Raw genomic sequence first — 23,677 nt, 5'->3', positions numbered from 1 at the left:
ATTTCGTAGAGTAATTCCTTCACTGGAAATAGGCATATATTTAAGTATGGTGAGAGGCAAAGCTGTGCTGCTGGAGTAGCTTTTTAAAACTAAGGGACTTTCCTAGTACTCTCCCTCTGTTACAGATCTAGTGCTGCTTATGGCAATCTCTGTCCTCTATTGGTAGAGGATTAGCAGTGGAAAGGCTGAGCTAATTTCTCTAACTTCAGTAGCTGTTCTTATGATCCTTTATTTCTGTTAAGAGCATAGGAAACTTTGTCACATTACCTGTACTTAGTGCAGCTTTTGACACTTCTGCATTACTGGTGACCCTTTCCCACTAGAATCTTCACTTAAAAGGCATCTGCCTTGTCTGTCATAAAAGTACATACATAACAGCTTCCCTTTCTGGTTACATGTTCCAGTTAATGAAACTAGGCAATTTTACACTGCAGAAAATAGAGATGAAAATAAGGCAATTATAATCAAAGGGAAATAGTCCTTGCAGACTCTCAAACGCTAACAAAGGAGAATGTTATGTTGGGAAGTTGAGAATATTAAAAAAATAATTGTTCTCTTGGTTAGGTTGGGTGTGATTACCATGGCATTGGGGGAAGAGTTGGTTAATTTATTATCAGGGTTTATGTTCTCCTGAGTCTCAGTAAAGTTTGCAAGAGCTTCAACCTTGGCCATGTAGTTCCTATAGTTAGTGGTAATAGACTCTTTGTGTTACTATTTCACTCCTTTTAAGGGTAGTTTTCTCACACCTTTTGTATTTCCACTCTGAGGGCTTTTCTAAACATGGAGATTTTCCTGATTAACCCTGTAGGTGGACACACTCTGGGAATAAATGAGGAACAAGTCCACGTGCAGACAAGACCTCAGGTAAAAGGGGGGGGGGACTCCTTTGGACGTCAGAATTTTGGTACTTGTGATCTGTCAAAACAATCCTACAGCTCTTGACTGCCCCATGCAATACCAGTACAAACCAAATGTCCATGTCCTAATTTGCAGTACCCCAATAAGATGATCCAAGCCATGTCAATAATGCCATCTCCACCACCTCAAGAAGAAGCATATAACTGTCCAGAGATGATGTATAAAACTGGGGTTGCAGCTGTTCTACAGCTGTGGAAGTCCTGAGAAGATATTACCACACAACTTGCCATTAATTTCAGAAATGCAAGATCTCCTTTTTCTTAAGTTACCTATTTCAGAAATTGGAGCTATACTATGTGATGGTGGTAGGGCAATGCAGTAGGGGGAAGAGGAAGATGGATTAGAAAAAATCCTTATGCTCACAGAGGGATTGGAAAGGAGGTACAGTGAGTAGCTAGAACAGCTCAATTTTGATCAGTCTTAGTAACCTCCTAGGTGCTCAAATAGAGCAGTAATATACAGTGTACATAATAAAATAACTATACCACATTTCCCAGAATATTCTTGAAAATGTTTCTTTAGGGTTGAAAGAGGCTTTTAATCCCTCTGTATGAGGTAGCAACACGCTAAACCTTGATCTGCACTAGGAACTTAAATCAGTATAGTTTTATCTCTCAAGCATGTGAAAAATCTGAGACGTATAAGTATACTGTTGTAAATTCCTAATGCAGACAAGAGGTCAATAGAATTCTTCTGTTGGAATAGGTGCTGCCTATTGGGGAAGTGGATTACTTATGCTTATGGGAAAATCTTGGTGTTGGTGTAGGCGTAGTTAATGTCTACGCTGAAGGGCTATCAAGGTGCAGCTGCAGCATTTTTAAGTGTAGACATACACTTATGGTCTAGGCTTACCAAGGGTGAGTTTGTGACAGCTGGGCAAGATAAATAACTTGGCATAAATGGTGAGTAGGTCCTCAAAGTTAACACACTGTCTATGCTCTTTAATCCTAGTGAACCCTAATAAGTAATTCAGAAGAACCAAATTACTGTCAAGTGACATTATCAAGCTTGTTAGGACATTATCCTACAACACTTAGTACTTATCTTCAACTTGTTTCTTTTGCAAGTCATTACCCAAAACCATATAATCAAAATGCTGCACAATTGTTGCTAGGGAAGTATATGTTTACATGTTTAAACTTGATGTACTTAAACAAGCCTAAGCAAGTATTATGAACTTAAGCACTGATGTGAGAGAAGGAGTCATGTGCAGGTCAGTTCATTCTACAAAAATAGACCGCTCATTTAAACATAAGTATCATGAGTACTACTTACTTCGCTGCCTACCTCAGCACCTGGAGCTGATCAATACCCTTTTCAGTGCATGGGTGGGAATCTAGACTCTTAAAAAGCAATCATGTTCTATTTCCCTATGCTGAGTACTTGTAATGATGCTGCATTATCTTGGTTGCACTGAGTAAACATAACATCACTAACCTGAAATAAGCAGCAAGATCATCTACAGCAGGGGTTCTCAAACTTCATTGCACCACAACCCCGTTGTGGAGCCTGAGCCCTGATGCCCTGGGTGGGAGGGAAAAGGGGCCACAGGCCAAGCCCTGCTGGGGGGGAAGGGGGTTGCAGCTTGAGCCCCATTGCCCCAGGGTGGGGTGGAGCTTGGGCTTTAGCTTCAGCCCTGGGTCCCAGGAAGTCTAATGCTGGCCCTGATGACCCCATTAAAATGGGGTCATGACCCACAGTTTGCGAACCACTGATCTACATTTTTAGAATTAGGGAGATGAGTATTACAATTCGATGGAAACACAAGAATTCAGTGGGGACTGGTAAAGCTAGTTTGTCCTGTCCTAGTTCTCTAATCGCTCCTTCAGTATGTACTTTGGAGGATCCTCTTCATCCTTCCCCCAGTGCTTTTGTTTATCCCTTCTCTTGTCTCTTTACAGGTTCTCAAAGTAATCTCATTCAGAAACACCAATTCAACCACCATCTCTGCCTCCTGTCCAAAGTAAAATCGCACACTGCTATCTTAATCTTTCTCCCCCCTCCCTGCTGCTACTTTCTTAATCGCTGTGGACAACACCATACTCCTGTCTGTCACCCAGGCTTATCACATAGGTGTCTTTCACTTGAACCGCTCTAGCTCTTTGCATCTAAGTCTTATTTCTTTCTGCATAACCTCTCTAAGAGATGTCCTTTTTAAATCATTCACACAGCTAAAACTCTTCTTTAAGATCTCATCTCATAGCTTGATTACTACAGCATCCTCCTTTCTGGCCTTGACAACATCTAACTCTGCTCATATTCATTCAGAATGATACTGTAAAGATCATTTTCTTAGGCTGACATTTTGAGCATGTCACCTCTCTGCATTTCTCCACTGGTTTCCTCATCTCTGTTGTATAAAAGAAGCTGCTTGTCTTTACTTTGAAGGCCCACCCTACCTATCATCTTGCCTTTGCTGTTGAGATGTTGACTCCTGCCTCTGATTAGCCTGTTGTACCAGCCTCCATTACACACATTTGAAAATTTAATGAGCATGTTCATGTTTTCTCTTATATTGACATCCTAGGTGGGAGGAGCTCCCTGTGAACATCTGCAAAACTAATTATTGTCCTTCTCACTGCTGTCTACAACTCAAGAACAGTTTGCTGCTATGCTGGGGTCCTGTCACATTGTCTTGTATTTTTTTTTGTACTCCTGTGTCTGTCTAGCTGTTGTTGCTTCTTGTTTTGAACTTAGTCTCTGCTCCAAGGAACAAACAGTGTTTGGTTTGTACAGTGCCTCGCACAGTTCAGCCCAGGTCTTAGTGTAGGACTCCTAGCTACTGTGGGAATATAAATAAATGGATCTACCACAAACCTAGTTTTATACCACTGTATTTATATTAAGTAGGCATACTTTTGAAGATAGTTTAATCTCTGATCCTTGAATTTTATTTGACTTCTGCCTACATGAAGACAGTTCTACAAAAAAAAAAAAGCAATGAAAATTGAAAGTAATGATGTAGCAATGGAATTGTTCTAATTCCCATCTGGTGGTTTAGATCCTATTTCTGTAAGGCACGGAGGGGAAATAGTGAATGTAGTGTAGTTGTAGCTGTGTCAGTCCCAGGATATTAGAGAGAAGATGGGTGAGGTAATATCTTATTGGATCACTTTCTGTTGGGGAGGGACACAAGCTTTGGAGCCCTACAGAGCTCTTCTTCAGGTCTGGGAAAGGTGCATTTAGCTGTGATGCTCAAAGTAAGGTGGAACAGACTGTTTAGCATTTAAAGTAAGTAGAACATAGTTAAGGGTCTTTTTATGCCAAGGGTTAGGCTAATGACCATATACAGTCTCTTGAAGTCTGAAATTCTTGAAGTTCCCCATCTTCAATTCTGGAAGGATGTTAAAAAAGCCTTGTTGCCACTCTAAGGACAGTGGATTAAAGACATATCCCAAGACTTGCCTAATATCAAAGGGGCACTAAAAGCTAAGAGCTGTTAAACAAGGAACAAAAAAATCCTTAATTTTGAGAATAAATAGGATTTGTTTTTGGATGTCAAAGCTATTTTTCTAGCATCTCCATATTGAGAGGTGAAATCTTTTCACACGTGTTTAAAGATTTAGAAGGCAAGGAATTCTAGTGTAAGATTGAAACCACCTGTATGCAGGCCAACCAGTTATGTTAATAAATTCAAAAATACTTTGATTAATAAGGAAAGCTGCATGCAGGTAGAGGTACTTAACACTGAAATGGTTTTTCATTTGATTGTGAACTCTGTGGGGCAGGGACAAAGGTTGTACATAATGTAGTCAAGTACAAGGCTGCGATTGTACTAGGACTCCTAGGCAGTATAGTAAAACAAATACAAAGGAATTAACCAGTTAGAATCAAGTTTAGTGTATCCTTTTAGATCAATAAAAGTGTGACAAGGGGAAAGGAGTATATTATACACCAACTGCTTTTATTTACTTTCAGAAACCTCACAAGATGGTAAAAAACTTTTACAACCACTTCTAATTTAGTCTTCTGTTGTTCCCAGTCAGCTCTAAACCCATTATGTGTGAAGCCCATTTATTTACCATGCATCTAAAATGATAGATACAGGCTATGAAATTCTTTATTCTATTGCAGCTTACGCAGGTGAAGCCAAATACCAAGCCTCAGGACAAGTTGTACACAAACTTTACAATGTAGAATTTGAATTTAAAATATGAAACTTAAAATCTACACAACTGGTAAAAATCAAGCACAGATACGAGGACAAACTTAAAACCCATGTGAAAAGGAGTCTCGTCTTCCTTTCAAGTGCTTTATTCTGCTACAGAACAGTCAAAATGAAGATGTAAGCTTTGTGGTTAGTTTAAATTATACACTCTGTAGATACTATAGACCAATTTAAAGGTTACACATACAGCAATAGATGTCCCTCGGTTCATCTGGATTGCTTATACAATCCAGCTGGATTGCTGAAAACAAGTCAGGCAAAACTTGAAAGAAAATCCTTGTGCAACATTTTAGACAAATGTTTACTGATGGGCACACTGTACCCCAGGTCCATGATGAGTGCTTTCTTCATCAGAACTATCATTGTAGGCTTCACGTCTCTGACCACCACCTGATCCACGAGTGTTATCAAATTCCTGAAGATCTACCTCTTCTGTATCACCAATTACAGTGGGAACTTCTGGTCTAGATGGCAGAAGATCTTCAAGTTCCTGCCAATAAAAGGAGTATAGTTAGTGGTGTATCAGAAAGCATAGGTGTCAATATTTAGCACACATCTCTCCTGTGGGGGCATTCATGTTAGGTTAAGAATGTCTTACATAGTTATCATAAATGGATTAGCAATCTTAAAATTCAGCAGGTGTTTGCACCACTTTGCATTGGTTAAAATCAGTCCTTTTAACTAGTACAACTTTCTCATATAGACAAAGCCGTAAGCAGCAAGAACTGATGGGTCAGAAATCAAAACAGCAGCCACTTTCTTTCATTTGTCCTAGTATAATAGCTACTATATCAAGAGAGCAGTTTTCAAGTGCTTTTATATTACACCTGCACCCCAGAACACCAACCCTCCTGTGGTTTTTCATGTAAACTAACCAACTTCAATGGAAAGTTTTAAAATCACTTGTGCATTGTAAACTACATTGAACAATCTGACTGTACTCAAATCCAAATATAACTACTCAAAAAAAAGTGCGTGGGGCACAATACAATGAGCCCTTAAGACATCTCAAAAAACACATTTTTGATCAAACTGAAGGAATACTTACTGAGAGCTTTTCCGGGCTAATCCAGTTATTTTCAGGAAACTGTACATCAAACTTTATGTAAAGATCTCCTTTTTCAAAGGGATTCCGATATTGTGGCATTCCTTCACCTCGAACTACACGAACACAACCTATAATTAATGACAGAAAAAGATCACTCAGTTTAACGGAAACCTGTACTGTACCAGCTTTCCGTCTGACAAAGTAATACCTCTGCATTTCTATGACAATGGCTACAAGTTGCAAGAGCATGAGAGGTTTCAGAGTAACAGCCGTGTTAGTCTGTATTCGCAAAAAGAAAAGGAGTACTTGTGGCACCTTAGAGACTAACCAATTTATTTGAGCATAAGCTTTCGTGAGCTACAGCTCACTTCATCGGATGCAAGTGAGAATAATTTGATGAGAATAATTTGATGGTACAACATTTCAAATAGTACAACCACACATGTATCTAGATAAATTCTTATATCAAATCAAGGTTTACCTGGTTCAATTACTTTTCCAGGAGGATATTTCACCACAATCTGACGTCCATCCAGGTGTTTGAATGTGAACTGAAATCCACACAGTGCTTCAACAAGTCCTATCTTGTGTGTCATATGCAAGTCATTTCCTTCCCTCTGGAACACCTAAGAATGAGACATTAATCATCATCTTTATTCTAATACTTATTACTGTCAGATCTTTAATATAATCCTGAAGTAATAAAATCCATAAACTATAAAATTGCTACTTTCGAAAGTTAGCATTCATGTAAAGATCAAACTAAAGATCTACACCAGTTCTAGCTTTCCACAATTAAGCAGGTCCTAAGAGTTGCATGTTGTGCAATATGCAATAGTATATAGATGTTAATTTCTATGACTCCGGTTCCATATTCATTAGAAACAAATTAGAGCTGTAAAATGCTCTTATGACTGTACAACAGACTGAGTCTTTCCCTGACCCAAAGATCTTCTAATCTAAAGACAAATGACAACACAATGGAGACGCAGTAACAAAATTATATATTTAAAGACTATTTCACTTAGCCTCAAAATGTTCATGTAAAAGCTAGCTGTTGATCATGCTACTATTTTCAGATTTTAAAAAGAGAGGGAGGGGCAAAAAGACAGTCAGAGTGTTGTTCAAAGTCCTCAGGACTAAGCCCAAACTAGTTGTGGATAGTTGCTTTAACTCATCTATATATTCAAGCAAGATCACAGCTGCTTTAAATTTTCTGTAATGAGGCTTTTACAGAGGTGTGAAGTGAATGAAGGATTGTTAGCCCATTGGCATGAATCCAGAAAGGTTGCTTCTTTTTCCCTTCACGCCTCTATTAGAGATACCTGAAGTTGTTCACTGCTTGCTTGCTCACAACATACAGATATTTAGTGTAACAGCATATAAAACTTGGTTCATGACTTCATCCTCAAAGTTATCCTTTCTTGCACAGCAAGAAAAGACATGCTGGAAAGTTTTTCTCCAGCACCAATGTCTGTCCTTGAAAATAAAATATGGCAACAGTTTTATGCTGACATGTGTGAGAAGACAGCAGAGTTTCTTCCCAAGAGCAAGTAGTTTTTGGAACCAGGAGATATATTTTAGTCTCAGCTGGCATATCAACCATGACAATAATTTTAGTAGTTTCATTCTACCTGCAGACAAACACATTCAGGTAAAAGTCATTTTCTCAGCTTCTAAACCCAAATTTAACAACCTGCCAATATCTTAGTTTCTCCCATCTTGGAAGAAGTCAAGTGATTGAGAAGCATTTTTCAGTACCACAGTTGAGCTATTCAGGCCTCAAGCTCCAAATGCAGTTTAGCTACAATGATTTTACTTAGAGTCAAGTGGCAACAGGAGACCTGTATTCACCTTTCCTCAAGCCTTTCAGTACATTTAAACTATGGTACCAAAATGATTTAATGCTTTAGTGAGCATTTCTCAAACTAGGGCCCATGGGCCCTGCTGATCAACTCCCCCTTCTCCCTCCCAGTGCCTCCTGCATGCCGGGGGAACAGCTGTTCAGCGGTGTGCAGGAGGCGCTAGGAGGGAGGGAGAGGAGCAGGTGCAATCATGTCTGGGGCTGCAGCCCCGTTGATCAACTCCTTCCCCTCTCCCCAATGCCTCCTGCACGCTGTGGAACAGCTGTTCCCCGACATGCAGGAGGTGCTGGGAAGGATGGGGACTCGCTCAGGGGATGGGATGGAATCATGTCCGGGGCCAAGGGTCCTACTGACCAACTCTTCCCCCTCCCTCCCCGTGCCAGGAAACGGCTGTTCAGCAGCATGCAGCAGGCGCTGGGAGGGAGGGGGAGAAACGGGGACAGGGCACGCTGGGCAGGAGGGCAGAAAGAGGTGGGGAAGAGGAGGGGCAGGGGCGGAGAGGAGGCAGGGCGTCTGGGGGTGTGTGAAAAATTTGAATCAAAATGGAGGTCCTTGGGTTGCTAAAAAGTTTGAGAACCACTGCTTTAGGTTCCTCTCAAGCTCATATAAACAAACACCTTACAAAATCACCATTTCACCACCATACTAACAATTATGCTAGCAATCTTTTGTCCATATATTCTTAAACTGCAACATGCTTATTAAAAAGCAACTGAGGACTGACCTACAGAGTTACCAGTAAACATGGTCATAGCAAAAAGGAGAAAGCCACAATATGTTTTACTGTCCAAGACAATACGGCAGCAGACATAGCTAGATCAAAAGACCAAGACCGAGAAGGCCTCTGCTTCAAATCCTGGAATTTCTGACCTGTCATTAGTGCTGGCAGTACCTGACACTTGAAGTCACATTGTTTATCCTAGTAGCCTTCCTTTCCCTTCACCCAACCACAGCCAAGAAGTTGGGAGGAGCACAAAGTTGCAACTGAACACACAGGGAAACCAGACAGACAGCTGTAGGAGGGGCTGGGTCAAGTGCTTTGGTGTTGGAATGCTACTCCAGCATGAATCATTTAAAGATTTTTCAGATACCTGTATTACTTCAGTTTTTAATTCAAAGCTTTCCTGATGGACGACTAGAATTTGATCACTGAAATATGTATGAACTTAAATTCACAATACCGCACTGTGTTTATGGAACACCAGAAAAGGAACAGCTTGCACCACACAATTTCACACAATAGTTTTATATGCTGTTTTCACAATACTGAACCATCACTTATGTTTCTTCATCTAATACTCTGAACTTTGCCAAAAATAGTTACCACATTAAAGAGTGGAAAAATTCTCCTGGACTTTACTATATACTGCAACTTTCCTTAATTAACATGTTCTAGTAATTTAGCATCGTGTACTGTGTCAGAATCAGTTTTATAGTACCTAGTTCAAATGTATGAAAACCAATATTCTCCAAGGTACATACTGTGTAGAAATATGCCAAGACAGAATAAAAATGCAACTAGCCAAATGCAGGTCTACAGTTTGGGTAGAAAAGAGGAGGGGTCCTATGATGAGTGCAATATCAGCATGACCATACTACTTATCTGGGTTAATATTTCCAAACCCATTTGTCACACTTCCTAGGTTAACAGAAGCAGACAGCACAGTTTACAGCAAGTGAAGATTGAGGGAGATTCTCCATTTTCATCTGATAGCCTTTGGAAAACAAAACCAACCCAACCCCCCCCCCAAAAACCAGCTGGCTTTATACTCAACTTTACTTACTGCATGACAGGGTTGAAGCAGGTGCACAACAAGGACAGGACATTCATAGTGGTAAGTCTGCCAAGGGTAACCCTGCTTCAGTTAGGAGAGTAACTTTTTATGACCATATTGAGACAGTGGGATGCTTGGTGTGCTCCTCTGCATGTCTACAGACAGAACCTTCTAGCTCAGAATTATAGCAGTTACCACTAGGAACAAGCCATGTATGCGTAAGTTCAGTTTCTCTCCCTCAGTTGTTTGTTTAAAGTAATCTAGGAACGTGTATAACAGTTAAATATTTCTAAGGAAAACCCACCAACTTTACTTCACCTATCACGTCACAAGTTACCTCATTCTCCTTTTCTTGGAGCAGGAGGACAATATCTCCCGGTTCCACTCCTGGGGCCTGATCTGCTTCTCCAGTAAATGTAATCCTCTGCCCATGTTTCATGCCTTTATCTACATGGACTTCAAGAATCTTTACTTCTTTGATCACCTTCTTCCCTTCGCATTTTTTACAACGGTCTTTTTCATTAATAACTTCACCTAGAGAAAGAAGGATAGAAAAATCTAGGAATGTTTTTCCTTCCTTATTTGAGGATACAGTACCACTTATTTTACCATACATTGGGGAATGTGTCCAAGAGAACCAATCTCAAATCACTTTGGAAATTTTTTTCGTTTAGTGTTATTAGTGTGTCCCACAAGGGGAAAGCTAATAAATTTAATGCTATCCTAATGAGAAGAAAGAGACCCAAAAGGCACTGAGAGGCATGAGATTATCTGCCATCCCACAAAATTATTTTGAAGAGTTAGAACTCAGATCGTAAGCCTGATGGAACAAGAACCATGACTTCCAATTCCAAACAGCACGAGCATTTAAAGAAAACCTGCTCGGCAAAATAAGCTTTGTCTGTGGCTTTTATTGCTCTTCATGAATAAAAACGGCCCCCTCCACTCCTAAACAAAAAGTTACAAGGAGTCAGGTTCTTCCTTTCCTCATTTTGCTTGGGGAACCTATGAAAAATCTTTGAGAAACCTGAATGGTAATGGGACATAACTGAAACTAAGGTTCATTTCTCCTTTCTGGGGTGTGGAGGCTGAGTTTCAGACCATGGGGAAAGGCTCTGGCAGGAGAAAACTACACTGCTAAAAATAGCAGCGTAAAAGTGGGAGGCACTGCTTGGGTGTGTAGAGAGCAGTGTAGGGTATTTACCTCTGGCAGTTCAGGTATGTAGGGCACTCTACTCACCTAAGCTGTCTCTCACCATCTACACTACTATTTATACCTGTACAGATGGTGAGAGACATCATTGTAAGTGTACACGTAACCGGGGGGTGGGGGTGAGGGTGGGAACATGAGGGAGAGGAGAAAGAAAAAGCAGCAGGTCAAGTTATAGCTTAGCGTGACACCACCATTAAGGTTCTCCTGCAAAGAGGACCTGACACTCTTAGTGTATATGTTCACTCTTAAAGCATTTTTTACACCTTGACAATCACCTTTAACAGGAGAATTGCCTTCTAGAAGACTGCAGGGTGGTTATCCAAAAAATATCCAATACTTCTTAAGAGCTTTTTTGTTTTCTAGTTTATTTGGATATACTTTTAAAGGACAGATATTTAATATGGAACTGCCTTCATTATAGTAGACCAGAATAACCAGAATGTATTGGCAAAATATCCTGTACAATCCCATCACTTCAGTTGCCGGTACAGTGCCTATTGCTTCTTCCATTTAAGTACTGCAAGCAGAAGCAATTGTTATGTTCAGATATTTAGCTACTCAGAAATTAAAGCCATACTTCTATGTGAAACAAATGTACAGAACATTAGGATGCAGCAGATGTGTCCAGTCCTACTGGAACTATGCATTTACATTAAATCAGGCAAAGTGACAAAGTAGCTAAAAACAGGAAACCACACTGTTTTTCAATTCTTTGGTAAAAAATTTGACTGGTTATAGAATAAAAACAGACCGCCAAAAACTAAATTTTTATTGCAGTTCAGCATTTTCAGCTATTATGTCATAAGTAATACAAGCACAAGATTTCAGACAAATTAGTGGTGCTTCGTAAATTAAGAAAGATCCAGGAAATATATGCAAGGCGGAGGATGTTTAATTCACTACCACATATGTGCCCAAATCAGCAAAAGTAATATAGAATATAACACTACTATTTCCATCTTTCAGAAAGTTGAATGTGGATTTTAACATTTGTTTCTGAAAGAGAAATAAATTGATATTTTGGATCGCTGAGAAGAGTGGATACAAAAATAATTGATTTTTGTATCCACTCTTCTCAGCGATCCAAAATATTATCAGTGATTTTTGTAGCCAAAGAACTTGAAATTAAATACAAGTTTATTTTTAAAAATCTATTTAAAACTAAATTTGAGATGACATGTAAGTTTAGGCCTAAATTTACTATAATCATTTAAATAATTTAAAATAAAAAATATCAAGCAGTATGTTTGGTGCCTAGTTTGAAGGAAAGCTTGTTTTCCTCTTCCAAACTACGAATAAAACTAGGTGAAAGAGGATGAGATCTACTAGTTCTAAAATTTTGAAGGACATGACCCCAGAAACAAATCGATTCAATTATTAACTACAGATAATACTTCCTTTGTTTAATAATTTTAAATGCAAAACTGCTTCCATTAACTTTTTTCTAATATTTCCAGCACACTGATGGTAGTTTTATTTAATAAAGCCATTTAGTGCATTTAATTGAATTCAAATTTCCAGAGATTGACAAAAGATATAAGTAAAAAATTAGTCTAGTAAATAAGAAAGGGATCATTCACCATTTTCTAACATCATAAAAATTACAAATTTGAATGCAAGTTTCCTAATTGCTTCAGTGTATAGATATAGTGCATCCCCTGGTTAACAAGAAGCAGCACCCAATTTAATGGGAAGGCTATATATAGTTGCCAATCAACATATTTCAATGGTTACAAATAAATGACAATCACCTTCTCTTTTGGAAAATAACTCAAATGAACAAATGCAAAACATTGCTCTAAAATGCTTTGATTTAAATCAATCTATCCTGATGCTAAGTTAAATTTATCCCATAAAAGTAAATGTTTTTTTACAGTGTTAGCACCAGACAGCAAGACACTGGGGCAAGCATGTCCAAATATTTCTAAGCAGTAGCACCTGCTATTCAGGTTCCAATCCTCCCCTAAGCAGACTACAAATTTTGCCAAATTGTGTTCCTGTTCTGATACATGAAGAAATATCCTTGACAGACTAAAAATCAAACTTCACTAATTACAAACAAAATCTAATTCAGAAATTCTCCAGATGAGATATGACAATTTACTATTGAACCTAGATTCGAACCACATTAAACATTTTTAAAAGCACCGGAAACATTTGGCCTACCTTCTCCATTGCAATCAGAGCACACAGACTGCATCTGCTGAACCATCCCAGGAGCCAGCTGTCTGATCATGATACGTACACCTCTACCTCGGCAAGCACTACACTTCTGAACAGCTCCAGACTTCCCACCTTGACTAAATTGGAAAGTGCCAGTTAGATTATAATTGAAGTTATTTTGAGAATATATGGAAAATAAATACCAACCTTCCGTTTTACACCCCCAATTGCACTGATGCAGTGTCAGTTGCAATTAGGCTAATCTATCACTGAGATACAGAGGACAGCTCTTCAAGATTTCACAAAGAGCGCCATTAATTGCATCATAGGTTAGATTTTGGTATCTTCATGCTTCAATATTTGAACCGGTTCCTAGCTTACATGTGACGAACTACTACACTTCATGCTATATACCAATTTGAATTAATAGTTTAACACATTTAAGAGTAAAAGCAGCCAAGAAGTTCTAGCACTGTTAATGAAAAATATATAGCTTACCCATTACATGAACTACAAAGGACATTCTTGCTAAGCTGTAGTTTAGTTGTCTTTCCATTATATAGATCTTCTAAAGACACTCTAGAAAATAAAGTAAATTCTCCAGTATTAGCATTCCAATAATCACTTTGTGAAAAAGTCATTTTAATAGTCTAGTTTAGGTACAAGCTATTGTCTAAGACAATTTAGGGTAAAACTAAAAATCACAGCAACTTTCAGCCTTGTCTACAAATACTTCTGAAAAAAACAACAACCCAGACATATGTAAAAGAGACAAACAGGAAGTTTCTGAGCAAGTAAAATTCTGTACACCAACACTGTAACAAAGGCTACATTAAGATAAGCAGTTATTAAAAACACAGAACCCAATCTTTTAGAATTTTAAGTCAGACTTTGCAGAACAGTTTCATGTCTGGTGAAATCCCATTAGAAACTATGCAACTGTAAATGTACATACTTCAAGGAAAAGCTTTAGATTAGTCAGAAGCCAGAGCTGAGGTTAGCTGTCTAGTAAAATCCAACAGGAAACAAATTAGCCTAGTCGTCTGAAGAATTAAGAAGGGTTTAAAGGAGATCTAAAACAAGTCTCTCAGATGGGTTAACACAAGGAAGACAATTCCTAGCAGTTCTGGATAATAGTTATAGTTTAATATTTTCCTTAAGAATTCACACTAGGAGTTGAATTTTATCTTATTCATTTCCATTGGAAAAGTGTTTTTGTTGATATATTGTTGGTATGTTTCCATGACCACTTTAGCAGGCAGATTTGCTAACATTGAACTACAAGGTATCTAATGCACTAGAAAAAAAAACTAAGAACCAAATGGTTTTATCAGTATAGTTAAGCTACTTAAAAGTAGTTGTCTAACAACATTAGTTCAGAATTTTGCATATTTCCAGAGACTTCAGAAATCATTCAATAATAAATGCAACTCAGTTTATTTTGAACTGCAAAACATTGCTTCTGGTGTCAGGGTTTAGAAAGAAACAACTAAAAAGAGTTATGAGAATACAAAAGCTAATTTATAGTTTGCTTGTACAGTACTAGTTGCTAGACAAAGTAGCTGGCATGCAAAAATAGGTATTACACTAAGCACTTAATGTGAGGAGTGGCCTAGGCCACAGAATAGCAGAGGTGAGGGTCAGAAAGAAGCTGGTCAGCCTGCAAAAAACAGCAGTGAAAATAAGGTGTAGGCTTATGAAGATGAACGGGGATTCTAAAAATCCATTTGCCATGGAAAAAAAACCCACAGAATTTGCTTTTTTACAGGGAATCTTTAGTTTTTATATTTTGTAAAAAATAAAAAACACATTAACTATTAACTAAATTTTACTGAAATTCCAGTGTCACTTATTCCAGTGGTGCCCAACTTTTTACACAGGAGAGCCACATAAATTTAAGCACAACCTTATGTGCACCAAACAGATTCTACACATTTAATAACATTTCAGCGGACAGTGGGAACTTTATATTTTGTGCATTTGAACAAAATTCTGAAAATATAGAATACAGAGATATTTGGTATATGTAAGAAATACAAATTGCAATTCTATAAATTTTGTTTTATTATAGCAATTGAAGGCACTCAGACTTCAAACTGATTTAAATATTGTAAATATATATCAATAAAACTCTGTGTTCAAATGATATATATATAGTGGATAGGGAAACTAAAGTTCAGCATTTCATTTTAATCACGGAAAAACATGGATTTTTATGTTTTTTTTATCATGGAAGAAGACAAGGATACCTGAAGATGAGTAGCTGCAACTGATTTGCTGGCAGTAATTTCTGCTCTGCATAATTAATGGAAAATCATAAGATATTTGCACTTGTTTTCACACTGGTCCCAGGATAAGAGTATAAATACCTAAAAAAGTAACCCCATAACACACTCGTCGCTCTACTTCCCCAAAAGATTCAACTAGTGAATACTAAGTTGTTTCATGCATTCTGAAGGTCAGAACATATGACTAGTTATGTTAAGAATATAACTAGGGAAAATAATTCTTACCAACCAGTTATTAACAAGCTAATGAATGGGGCTGCAGAATTTCTAATCAACAGAGGATCCCAACAAGACATATAGGCTGTAGGCTCCCAATGAAATGAAAGACAGTCATTTTCAATTCTAAGGGAACTAATTCTCCATGGACCAAACTTCTAGGTCCAAATAAAACATTCAGGTTAGATAGTGAATACATATCACCAGGTTACTCGGAGGCTGGAAGGCTAACAGGTCCCACTGAACAACTTCAGGCATATTTACGATCAAATAATTTAGACAGTCATCTGTGCAAATCAGTCAAGAATGGGCAAGATTTAAATGTTTATAAAAAGAAGCAGAGTTTATACACTGACTATTAAGATATGGACAGTAAGACTTGAAGTTTCAACCACATGTATTATTCTTTTAAAACACTACTACCAAAGGCAAACTTTTAATGCAAGAAGATCCGTTTCTTTTAACTTTTGCTGAAATCTAGAAGTAATGCTTTCAATGAATTTGAGTTGGAAACAGTAGACCTTTTGAATGAACTGAGGCCCACTAGAGCATCAATGATTATCAGACAAGGTTCACCTTCACCATATCTTTTTGGAAACTTAAGTGAGAAGAATCATAGCATCAAGATACTCACTTAAGTGGATGCATCATATCTTCTCCTCTTCTTCTACCATTGCGACTTCTACTCTGACTACCCATGAAACTGAACAATCCACCACCAAAAATGTGGGAGAAAATATCGTCCATTCCACCACTTCCACCGCTACCTTCTCGAAGACCCTGTTCTCCATATCGATCATATAACTCGCGTTTCTCAGGATTTGACAGAACTTCATAGGCAAAGCTTATTTCTTTGAACTGAAAAAGAAGTCAGGAAAAAAAGCCTGTAAGTTACTTTTACATATATAAAAACAGATTTACTTGGAAGACAGTCACAAAGGAAATGCTAGCATCTGATTTACAGCCCCACTTTATCCTTTTATGCATGAGGGAGTGTACAACCCTAAATACTCTTCCACTTCAGAACATTCTATTGCAGTCTATATTTTGACCTTTAGAACAGGTAGATTTGGCTGTGCTTGTATGCATCCAAACCTTTTCTTCTGTTTTACCATGAAGGATGAATGTATTATCCTCTTTACATCTCTCTATTGATTTCTCCTTCACTGCCCAAGTACAAACTTCTTATCTTTACCTCCAAGGCCTTGTCAAGACTGGGATTTAAGTATGTGTGGTTACCACATTAGCTAAGTATTAATGTTACTCTTAAAGTTGTAATCTAGACAAAGTCTAAGGTCCTGTCTTGATGGACAAAATGGATGTTTTAATCATGTTAGCTTAACAACTGAAGAGCCTTCAACAGTTGTTAAAACAACAATAACCTGTTGTAGTCTGCACAGTCAACTAACATGGCTCCAGATGTGCTAGTCTTCTTAAGTATTAAGAGGACTTTTCCGTCATGTTAACCCAACTCATTTGAGACATCACTGAAATATCTTTTTTCTCTCTCAAGACAGGTTACTTAACTAAGCCTTGCATGTCTAATCTATTTTATCTTGAAGGTTAGCCCTGTATTCATTGTTTGCATCTCTTTCAAATACCTCCACTTCCATCTCTTATGAGTGGAGAACACTTCCATGAAAGATCTGCAAAACTGCTGCCTTACTCTTCAGATCCCTCCTAAACATTCACCTCTTCCATGATGCCTCAAAGCACAGCCAGCTGACCCCAGTTAGGCAGGCGGTGAATGGAGGCTTTTGCTTACTATACAACAACTCATTTTATGTTACTTTGTCCTTGTCCACATTTGTCTCATCCACTTCAGAGACTGTTTCATAAACTAGATTATTATTTCTTTGGGGTCACTGTCTTTTTGTTACTGTGTATATGAACAAGTCCTAATATCGCAGGGCCCTGAATCTCTTGTTCGGCGCCCCTAGATACAATGGCAATACAAATAAATACATTTCAAGATAAAAAAAAAATCTTACTTTGTCTCCTGCATTTGGATTCTTATCAGGGTGGTATTCCTTGGCTAGCTTTCTGTATGCCTAATTGACAAAAAAATAAACACAAGTCATTAAGTCTGTGATGGATTCCAGGTTTCAAAATAAATCAAGTTGATTAACTGAACCTGTACTCTACAGAGAACGATACAAACATCTCCTGTAAGTGTACAACCAGCACCTACTTAAGTCAATAATCAGATAAAAATATTCCAAGGTCAGAATTTAGCCATAAAGCAAAAGTCCACTAGAATAAAACAAATGAAGAGAGTCCTCTGCAATAAAACAGAAAGTACCTGATGTTTTATTTTACTGACTCAGTATTAACTACCCATTTATGGATTTGGCACATTAATGCAGTGCATAGAGTAACTGAAGTACTACAAAACCTAGCATTTAACTGTTGATTTTCTGTATTCTGGTTTAGGTGTTACACTGAAACTGAACTCAACCAATTCTTTATACAGCATTCATTACTGACCTAAAACTGTAATTTCCAAATATGAATAAAAAGGGTGAGGATTACCATTAGCTGGAGGGTATGGATTTGCATACCCTAGTTATTAAACCATCACACTGGATGTAAATCCTGTCCTGATTTGTCATGCCCCTCAGAAGTCCATCAACAAAATGGCTGCCTCAGGTTCTCAACCCAACCAACCAACCCACCCACATTGATAGTTTCTTCATTCTCTTCCCTACATACTTCTCCAGGAAGATTTAGCGCCACTGTGAATTAAGTATATGGACAGAAGTAGCGGACTCTAATCTTTTAACGCAATTGTTCTGAAAGAGTAGCACAAGGAAGTAAAGCAGGATCTCTAAAAAGTGGTTTTCAAACTGCTTCTTTCCTTTTGAACACTTCTGTCTGTACCTGAGCAACAATATTTTGCATACAGCTTAGCATAACCTACATTCCTACTACCACTTCAGCGTTATGGAGCTGAATTTAGTTGGGAAAGTTTTCACTACACTTGTCTCAAATCAGTTACAATAGTTACTTGTGATTTAGAGGGAAGAAACTTTACGAACATAAACAACGAGGAGTACTTGTGGCACCTTAGAGACTAACAAATTTATTTGGGCATAAGCTTTCGTGGGCTAAAACCCACTTCATCAGATGCATGGTGCGTAGAGACTGTCCAGTTTGGCCAATGTACATGGCAGAGGGGCATTGCTGGCACATGATGGCATATATCACATTGGTAGATGTGCAGGTGAACGAGCCCCTGATGGTGTGGCTCATAAGGTTAGGTCCTATGATGGTGTCCCTTGAATAGATATGCAGACAGAGTTGGCAACGGGGTTCTATTTTTAAAAATAGAAATTTTTAAAAAGTTAACTGCTCAGAGAGTAGAGACCTAAACTTCTCAAGAACAAGAAAAAGCAGGGTGTTGAAAAGGATTTACACATGGTTTTTCCTTTCTATAGTATAGTATTACATAAAATCTCCACATCATTTTCAACTGACCTATTTTTCTAGAATGCTGCATTTGAACTATATTTGTATTATTTTCATTTAAACTAAAAGCTCTTGGGGTAGAGAACACACTTCCCTCTTTTGTGCAGGGATGACTAGAATGATACTTACTCTTGAGGGAATTCTGTGCCAAAAAAAATAAAATTCTGCGCACAGTATTTTAAAATTCTGCAAAATTTATTTGTCAATAAATAAATGTGGCTCGAGCATGGCAGTGGGGAGCACAGGCCACTGGCTGTAATGAGGTGGAAAGATCACCCTGAAGACCCCCACCTCCCCCGGTACAAGGACTTGGCAGTGAGGCTGCACCTGACCCTGACACAGTGCAAGGGCTGGGCCAGAAACACTCTGGCATGTAACCTCATGTGCCTCCCCATGCCTCACCTCTGTTTGGAGGGGAACAATCCCCCCGCCCGCCAAACTTCCCTGTCATTTTCTGCAGGGAAGCACTGGAATTCTGCTGGGGGAAGGGCGCCGTGGGGCATTTTCTGCAGGCACGCAGTCACACAGAATCCCCCAAGAGTAGATACTGCTTTATAACTATAGACCCATCTTTTCACTGCATAATTATGAAATAGTCTGCATTCATTTATATAAAGAGGGGATATGAATGCTTATTGTAAAACTTAGCCAGCGTAACAAAACAGAGCCTTGATTATAACCCAAATATTCTAGAATACACTGAAAAAGTCAACTGCAAAATCCCCAGGCCATGTCAACACGGAGTATACCAGTAAAACTCACTGTGTGGACACTTTCATTCTGGTATATGTGATATAAGCAAAACCAAAAAGTCACTTTTATACTGGCATAGAAGAATGTCCATGTAAGGGGTTATACCGGTATAGTTATCAGTTTAAAAATAAAATCATACCTTAGCTCATCCTAGTATAACATTCCTGTTTAGACAAACCTTTACTAGATCACTATGGGTATGTCTACACCTCAGCTAGGAGCAAGCCTCCTAGCCTAGCAAGACAGACTCACACTAGTGTGTTAAAGATAGTAGTGCTGACATAGCTATGTGGGCTGTTGAGCCCACCCAACCTCCTGGGGCTGAGCTCAGGTGGCTAGTCTGAGTCTCTGCTGGAACCACCACAGCCCCACTGCTATTTTTAGCATGCTAGTTTGAGCCATTTAGCTGAATGGAATTACTCAAGTCCATAGTTATTCAGAGAAGTATTTTCAGGATCTGGGCCTATATTAGCATTCTACTGCAGCCCTAGAAGATAAAATATAGTACTTAGTACAATTAATCAGCACTGAAGATCGTTTTGCCATCTCACCAGCATCATGATGATAAAGCTATTTTGCTTTGCTTTCACTTTTCTTTTCTGCTTTGGTGTAAGGGCTTGACACCAGATTAAAACAGTACCTAAATACATTGTCTCAGTTGCATTAGGGTAGCTTGTAAGTATGTTCTCAATATTTGGGCACTCAGTTAAGTCTAAACTAATTAATGAGAGAGGATGCGCTTGGCACTGGTAGAGACAGTTGGCAACTTTACCATTAACTGCTAAAGTACATTTTAAGCAATGTTGAATCTATATTTTGGACTATATAAGTGCTTTTCTAGGTATTAAACAGTTGTGTTCCCAGGTTCTCCATTCGTGTAACGAACAGGATACCCAAAACAGACTTCTTTCTGTAGGCTGTCTGATGATATTTGGCTGTGATCAGCTCATAGCTTCCTTTCATCAAGACACTTCCACTTTGTTGTTTCATAATGATCAATACCCACCTCAAACAAATTTGGCTATTACATGAGATATATAGTTCACAGTAGCAGTACCACCCATCATTGCAAGCGATCACAGGCAGTGAATAGTAACTACTTCGCCAAGGCTCTAGTGTAGTTTTTAAATGATGGGTGGTGCCGTTCTCGGGGTGGGGGGGAGAGGGGCGGGAAGGGGAGGAGTGGCTTGTACACTACAACATTAAATGGAACCAATAAATGTTTAGATGTCAGTGCTGAGTACAGGATAATGAAGATCACAATGCTCTAGGCTCTTTTGCTCAGCTTCTTTGTTTATTTTCCCTAGGTGCTTTCAGCCTGGCAAAGATCAGCTCTATAGGGATGGGACAGGAAGACCCGAACGGAGCCTGTGCCGTTGCTGAAGCAGGTCAGACATTGGTACTGGCTGGAACGTATTGCACTTTAGCGGATTTTACAGATGAACCCTTTAATTGCGAGGGGATCGGCCAACAGAGCACCACGGAGATCCTACCTTACAGAGGAATAGGAGACTGGGGCAGTCTCCCCCTGGTGCTCGGTTACCATTCTGGGCATCTCCCCGCACTGGGCACCAAGTGAGGAGACAGGAGCAGGCGGCTCTAGGGCAGGGAACCCTGGCGATCCCCTCAGGTACAGCGGGGATCCCAGAACTCCTGGCTAGGATCCCCTCCTCCCACCGACCACCTGCGCCCCAGCTCCTTCCTGCTGGATGCCTTGGCCTCCCTGCGGCCTAGTCGCCTCCCCAGCGCCGGCCTGGCGGGCAGGCCCAACCGGCTTCACCGCACGGCCTAGCCTGGAGGCCTAGACTCCAGCCGGCCTCCCGCCCAGTCTGATCCCGGCCAAGGCCCGCGACTGCCCGGCCGGGGCCTCCCCGCTTCATCGTGACCTCCCGGCTGCCCAATTGGGGCCTGCCCGGCCCGGAGCCTCCCCCGCCCGGCCCGGTACCTTCTTAAGCTCGTTGTCGGTGGCCCCAGGCGGCACGCCCAGGATGTCGTAGAGCTTGGTGTCGGCCACGTTCGCCATCGCGGAGGGACGGGGCGGCGCAGGCAGGACAGGCCGAGGGGCAGCGGAGCCGGCAGCGAGGACGAGACCGGGACCAGAATGAGAGAGGCCGCCACGACGTCACCCACGTACGGACGACGTCACCGCGCCGCGCGACGCCACCCTCCTCCTCCTCCTCCTGCTGCTGCTGCTGCTGCAGAGCCCCGCCCCTGCCTGTCCCTCAGGCAGACGCCCCCTACCGGAGAGCCGCGCCTGCATCTCAAGGCCACGCCCCGTCCCGCCCCCGGCTTGGCTCGTGGGTCAATGCTGTGTGCCTGTCGGTGTCCAGCTGTGGGCACGTCGGGGGTGGCACAGACAGCGCCATGGGTCCCCCTAAAGACGAAACAGACTCCCCGCCCCTGAGTGCAGGCAGCCCTCGGCTGAGAGAAGGCATGGAGCAAAACCGGGAGGGGATTGTGCTCTTCTTACAGGTGTAGTGAGTAACGCTGTGCTACACCCAGAGTTACACTCAGGAGCGTCCATTACAAAGGGGCGGTTTTAGTTGTAGATGCGCCTCTCAAGCTTTTATCTTTCAGTATGAAATTTTCCGTGTTTGCTCAGCCCCTGTTTACTTCCTTCCACATTTCATAAGCGTTATTGGAGTTTCCCCTGAGATGTGTTGAGATTTACCTCTACCCCACGTAGGTTGGTTACCTCACAGTAAATAATCAACAGGAAAAATGCCGAGTCATGGAATAGAAGTTCCAGAAAACTTTCGGTGGTGTTAAAAATGAATCCAATATCACTTCTGTATTTTTTTAAATCTTCAGTATTATTTAAGTTGTGTTCCCTCATTTTGTGCCTTTGTCATACAATTTAAAAGAAGGGGTCATACGTTAGGATTTTAGTAAGTTGAAAGCTATAGTTCCTGTGATACGTGTGAGTAAGTGGTAAACAATGCTTGCTATTTTAGGGAAGTTTCTGAGTTAGCTCATTCTGACACATGAAGCACCATTTAGAATGGGGTTTAACCATGAGATTTGAACCATATCTGAGCTTTTCCAGAGTAAAGAGGGTTTGGATAGGATGTTGATACACATGCATTTTACAAAGGTGGGTCAGTCTGTGCTACAAAGTTTGGGTCTACATGTGGTCCAAACTTCTCCAGAATACAAGTAGTTCATCTGCATCACATTACATATTATAGGTGATTATATTGGATTATTATCATTTAGTGCAGTAGATTTCATTTTTTGCTGCTAGGATTGTATTTACTACTTCAGAAACATCTTCCTAATATCTTGGTAGTTATAATAACATTTGTTTTGGCACCTTGTGCAAACATTAGGTATTATGGCAATGTTGCACTGGTCCACAGAGTAATCTCCAATGAGGCTTCAACCAGACAAGTCTCCCCCCCCCCCAAAAAAAAAAGGGGGGGGCAGGAAAGAAGAATCCTGATAGCATTTAATGAAAGGCTTCTCTCTTTACATCGTGCATAAAGACCAGCTGCTCAGCCTTCTTCCCAGGTGAACCTCTTTAGAGGTGTTTGCCTCATTAGAGTGTTCTAGAATGCAGTGTAGAGGCTAGTAGCTCCAGGAAAGTGAGGCACTTGAGGCAGCTGTCTGTCTACATATGTGCAGAGTAGCCTTGTAAAGAGGGGTGAAGAATTATCCAGCAGCCCTTCTCTTGCTCAAGTTTTGAGGGAGGGAGTTGGATAAAACCTTGAGTTCCCCCGTGTCCGAAGCCTGAGTTGAAGATGTTCCTACTGGTACTTCCCCTACTGCCTAAGGAGGAAATGTGAAGAGGCTAAGCCTTCAG

General features: G+C 40.0%; 2 protein-coding genes across 8 annotated transcripts in view; one reads left to right on the top strand and one right to left on the bottom strand.

Moving 5' to 3' along the window:
- Window positions 1–23,677, top strand: part of LOC102947665 (borealin-2) — a 208,130-nt gene that overhangs the window by 17,064 nt on the left and 167,389 nt on the right. For 2 of the 7 annotated variants that reach the window (XR_006285126.1, XM_043526057.1), the window contains 2 exons: window positions 809–864; window positions 2,820–5,097. Coding sequence is in view for 3 of the 7 variants with exons in the window: in XM_043526057.1 (XP_043381992.1) it covers window positions 809–829 (21 nt within the window). In the remaining 4 variants the exon portion in view is untranslated. Of the gene's footprint in view, window positions 1–808; window positions 5,098–21,182; window positions 21,264–23,677 lie in introns of those variants that run through there. The other 5 variants (XR_006285125.1, XR_005222228.2, XM_043526056.1 and 2 more) reach the window with 3 other exon arrangements.
- Window positions 4,802–22,219, bottom strand: DNAJA2 (DnaJ heat shock protein family (Hsp40) member A2). Its single transcript, XM_007059647.4, has 9 exons — window positions 21,821–22,219; window positions 17,646–17,705; window positions 16,289–16,512; window positions 13,649–13,729; window positions 13,154–13,287; window positions 10,112–10,308; window positions 6,616–6,760; window positions 6,135–6,262; window positions 4,802–5,576 (listed from the first exon to the last, which is right to left on the bottom strand). The coding sequence occupies exons 1-9, from the start codon at window positions 21,896–21,898 to the stop codon at window positions 5,388–5,390; spliced, it is 1,236 nt and encodes a 411-aa protein (XP_007059709.3). The 5' UTR covers window positions 21,899–22,219; the 3' UTR covers window positions 4,802–5,387.

Source organism: Chelonia mydas, chromosome 12 (assembly GCF_015237465.2).
Source record: "Chelonia mydas isolate rCheMyd1 chromosome 12, rCheMyd1.pri.v2, whole genome shotgun sequence".
Lineage (NCBI taxonomy): Eukaryota > Metazoa > Chordata > Testudines > Cheloniidae > Chelonia > Chelonia mydas.
The sequence above is the reverse complement of the archived record's forward strand: the minus strand, read 5'-3'. Positions and strand labels throughout refer to the sequence as shown.

Coding starts and splice junctions, on each gene's coding strand:
- DNAJA2 (XM_007059647.4), bottom strand. CDS start 21,898: ATGGCGAACGTGGCCGACACCAAGCTCTACGACATCCTGGGCGTGCCG. Junction 13,730..16,288: donor GATATGATGCATCCACTTAA/GTGAGTATCTTG, acceptor TTTATTTTCTAG/AGTGTCTTTAGAAGATCTAT. Junction 6,263..6,615: donor TGGAAAAGTAATTGAACCAG/GTAAACCTTGAT, acceptor CATTAATTATAG/GTTGTGTTCGTGTAGTTCGA.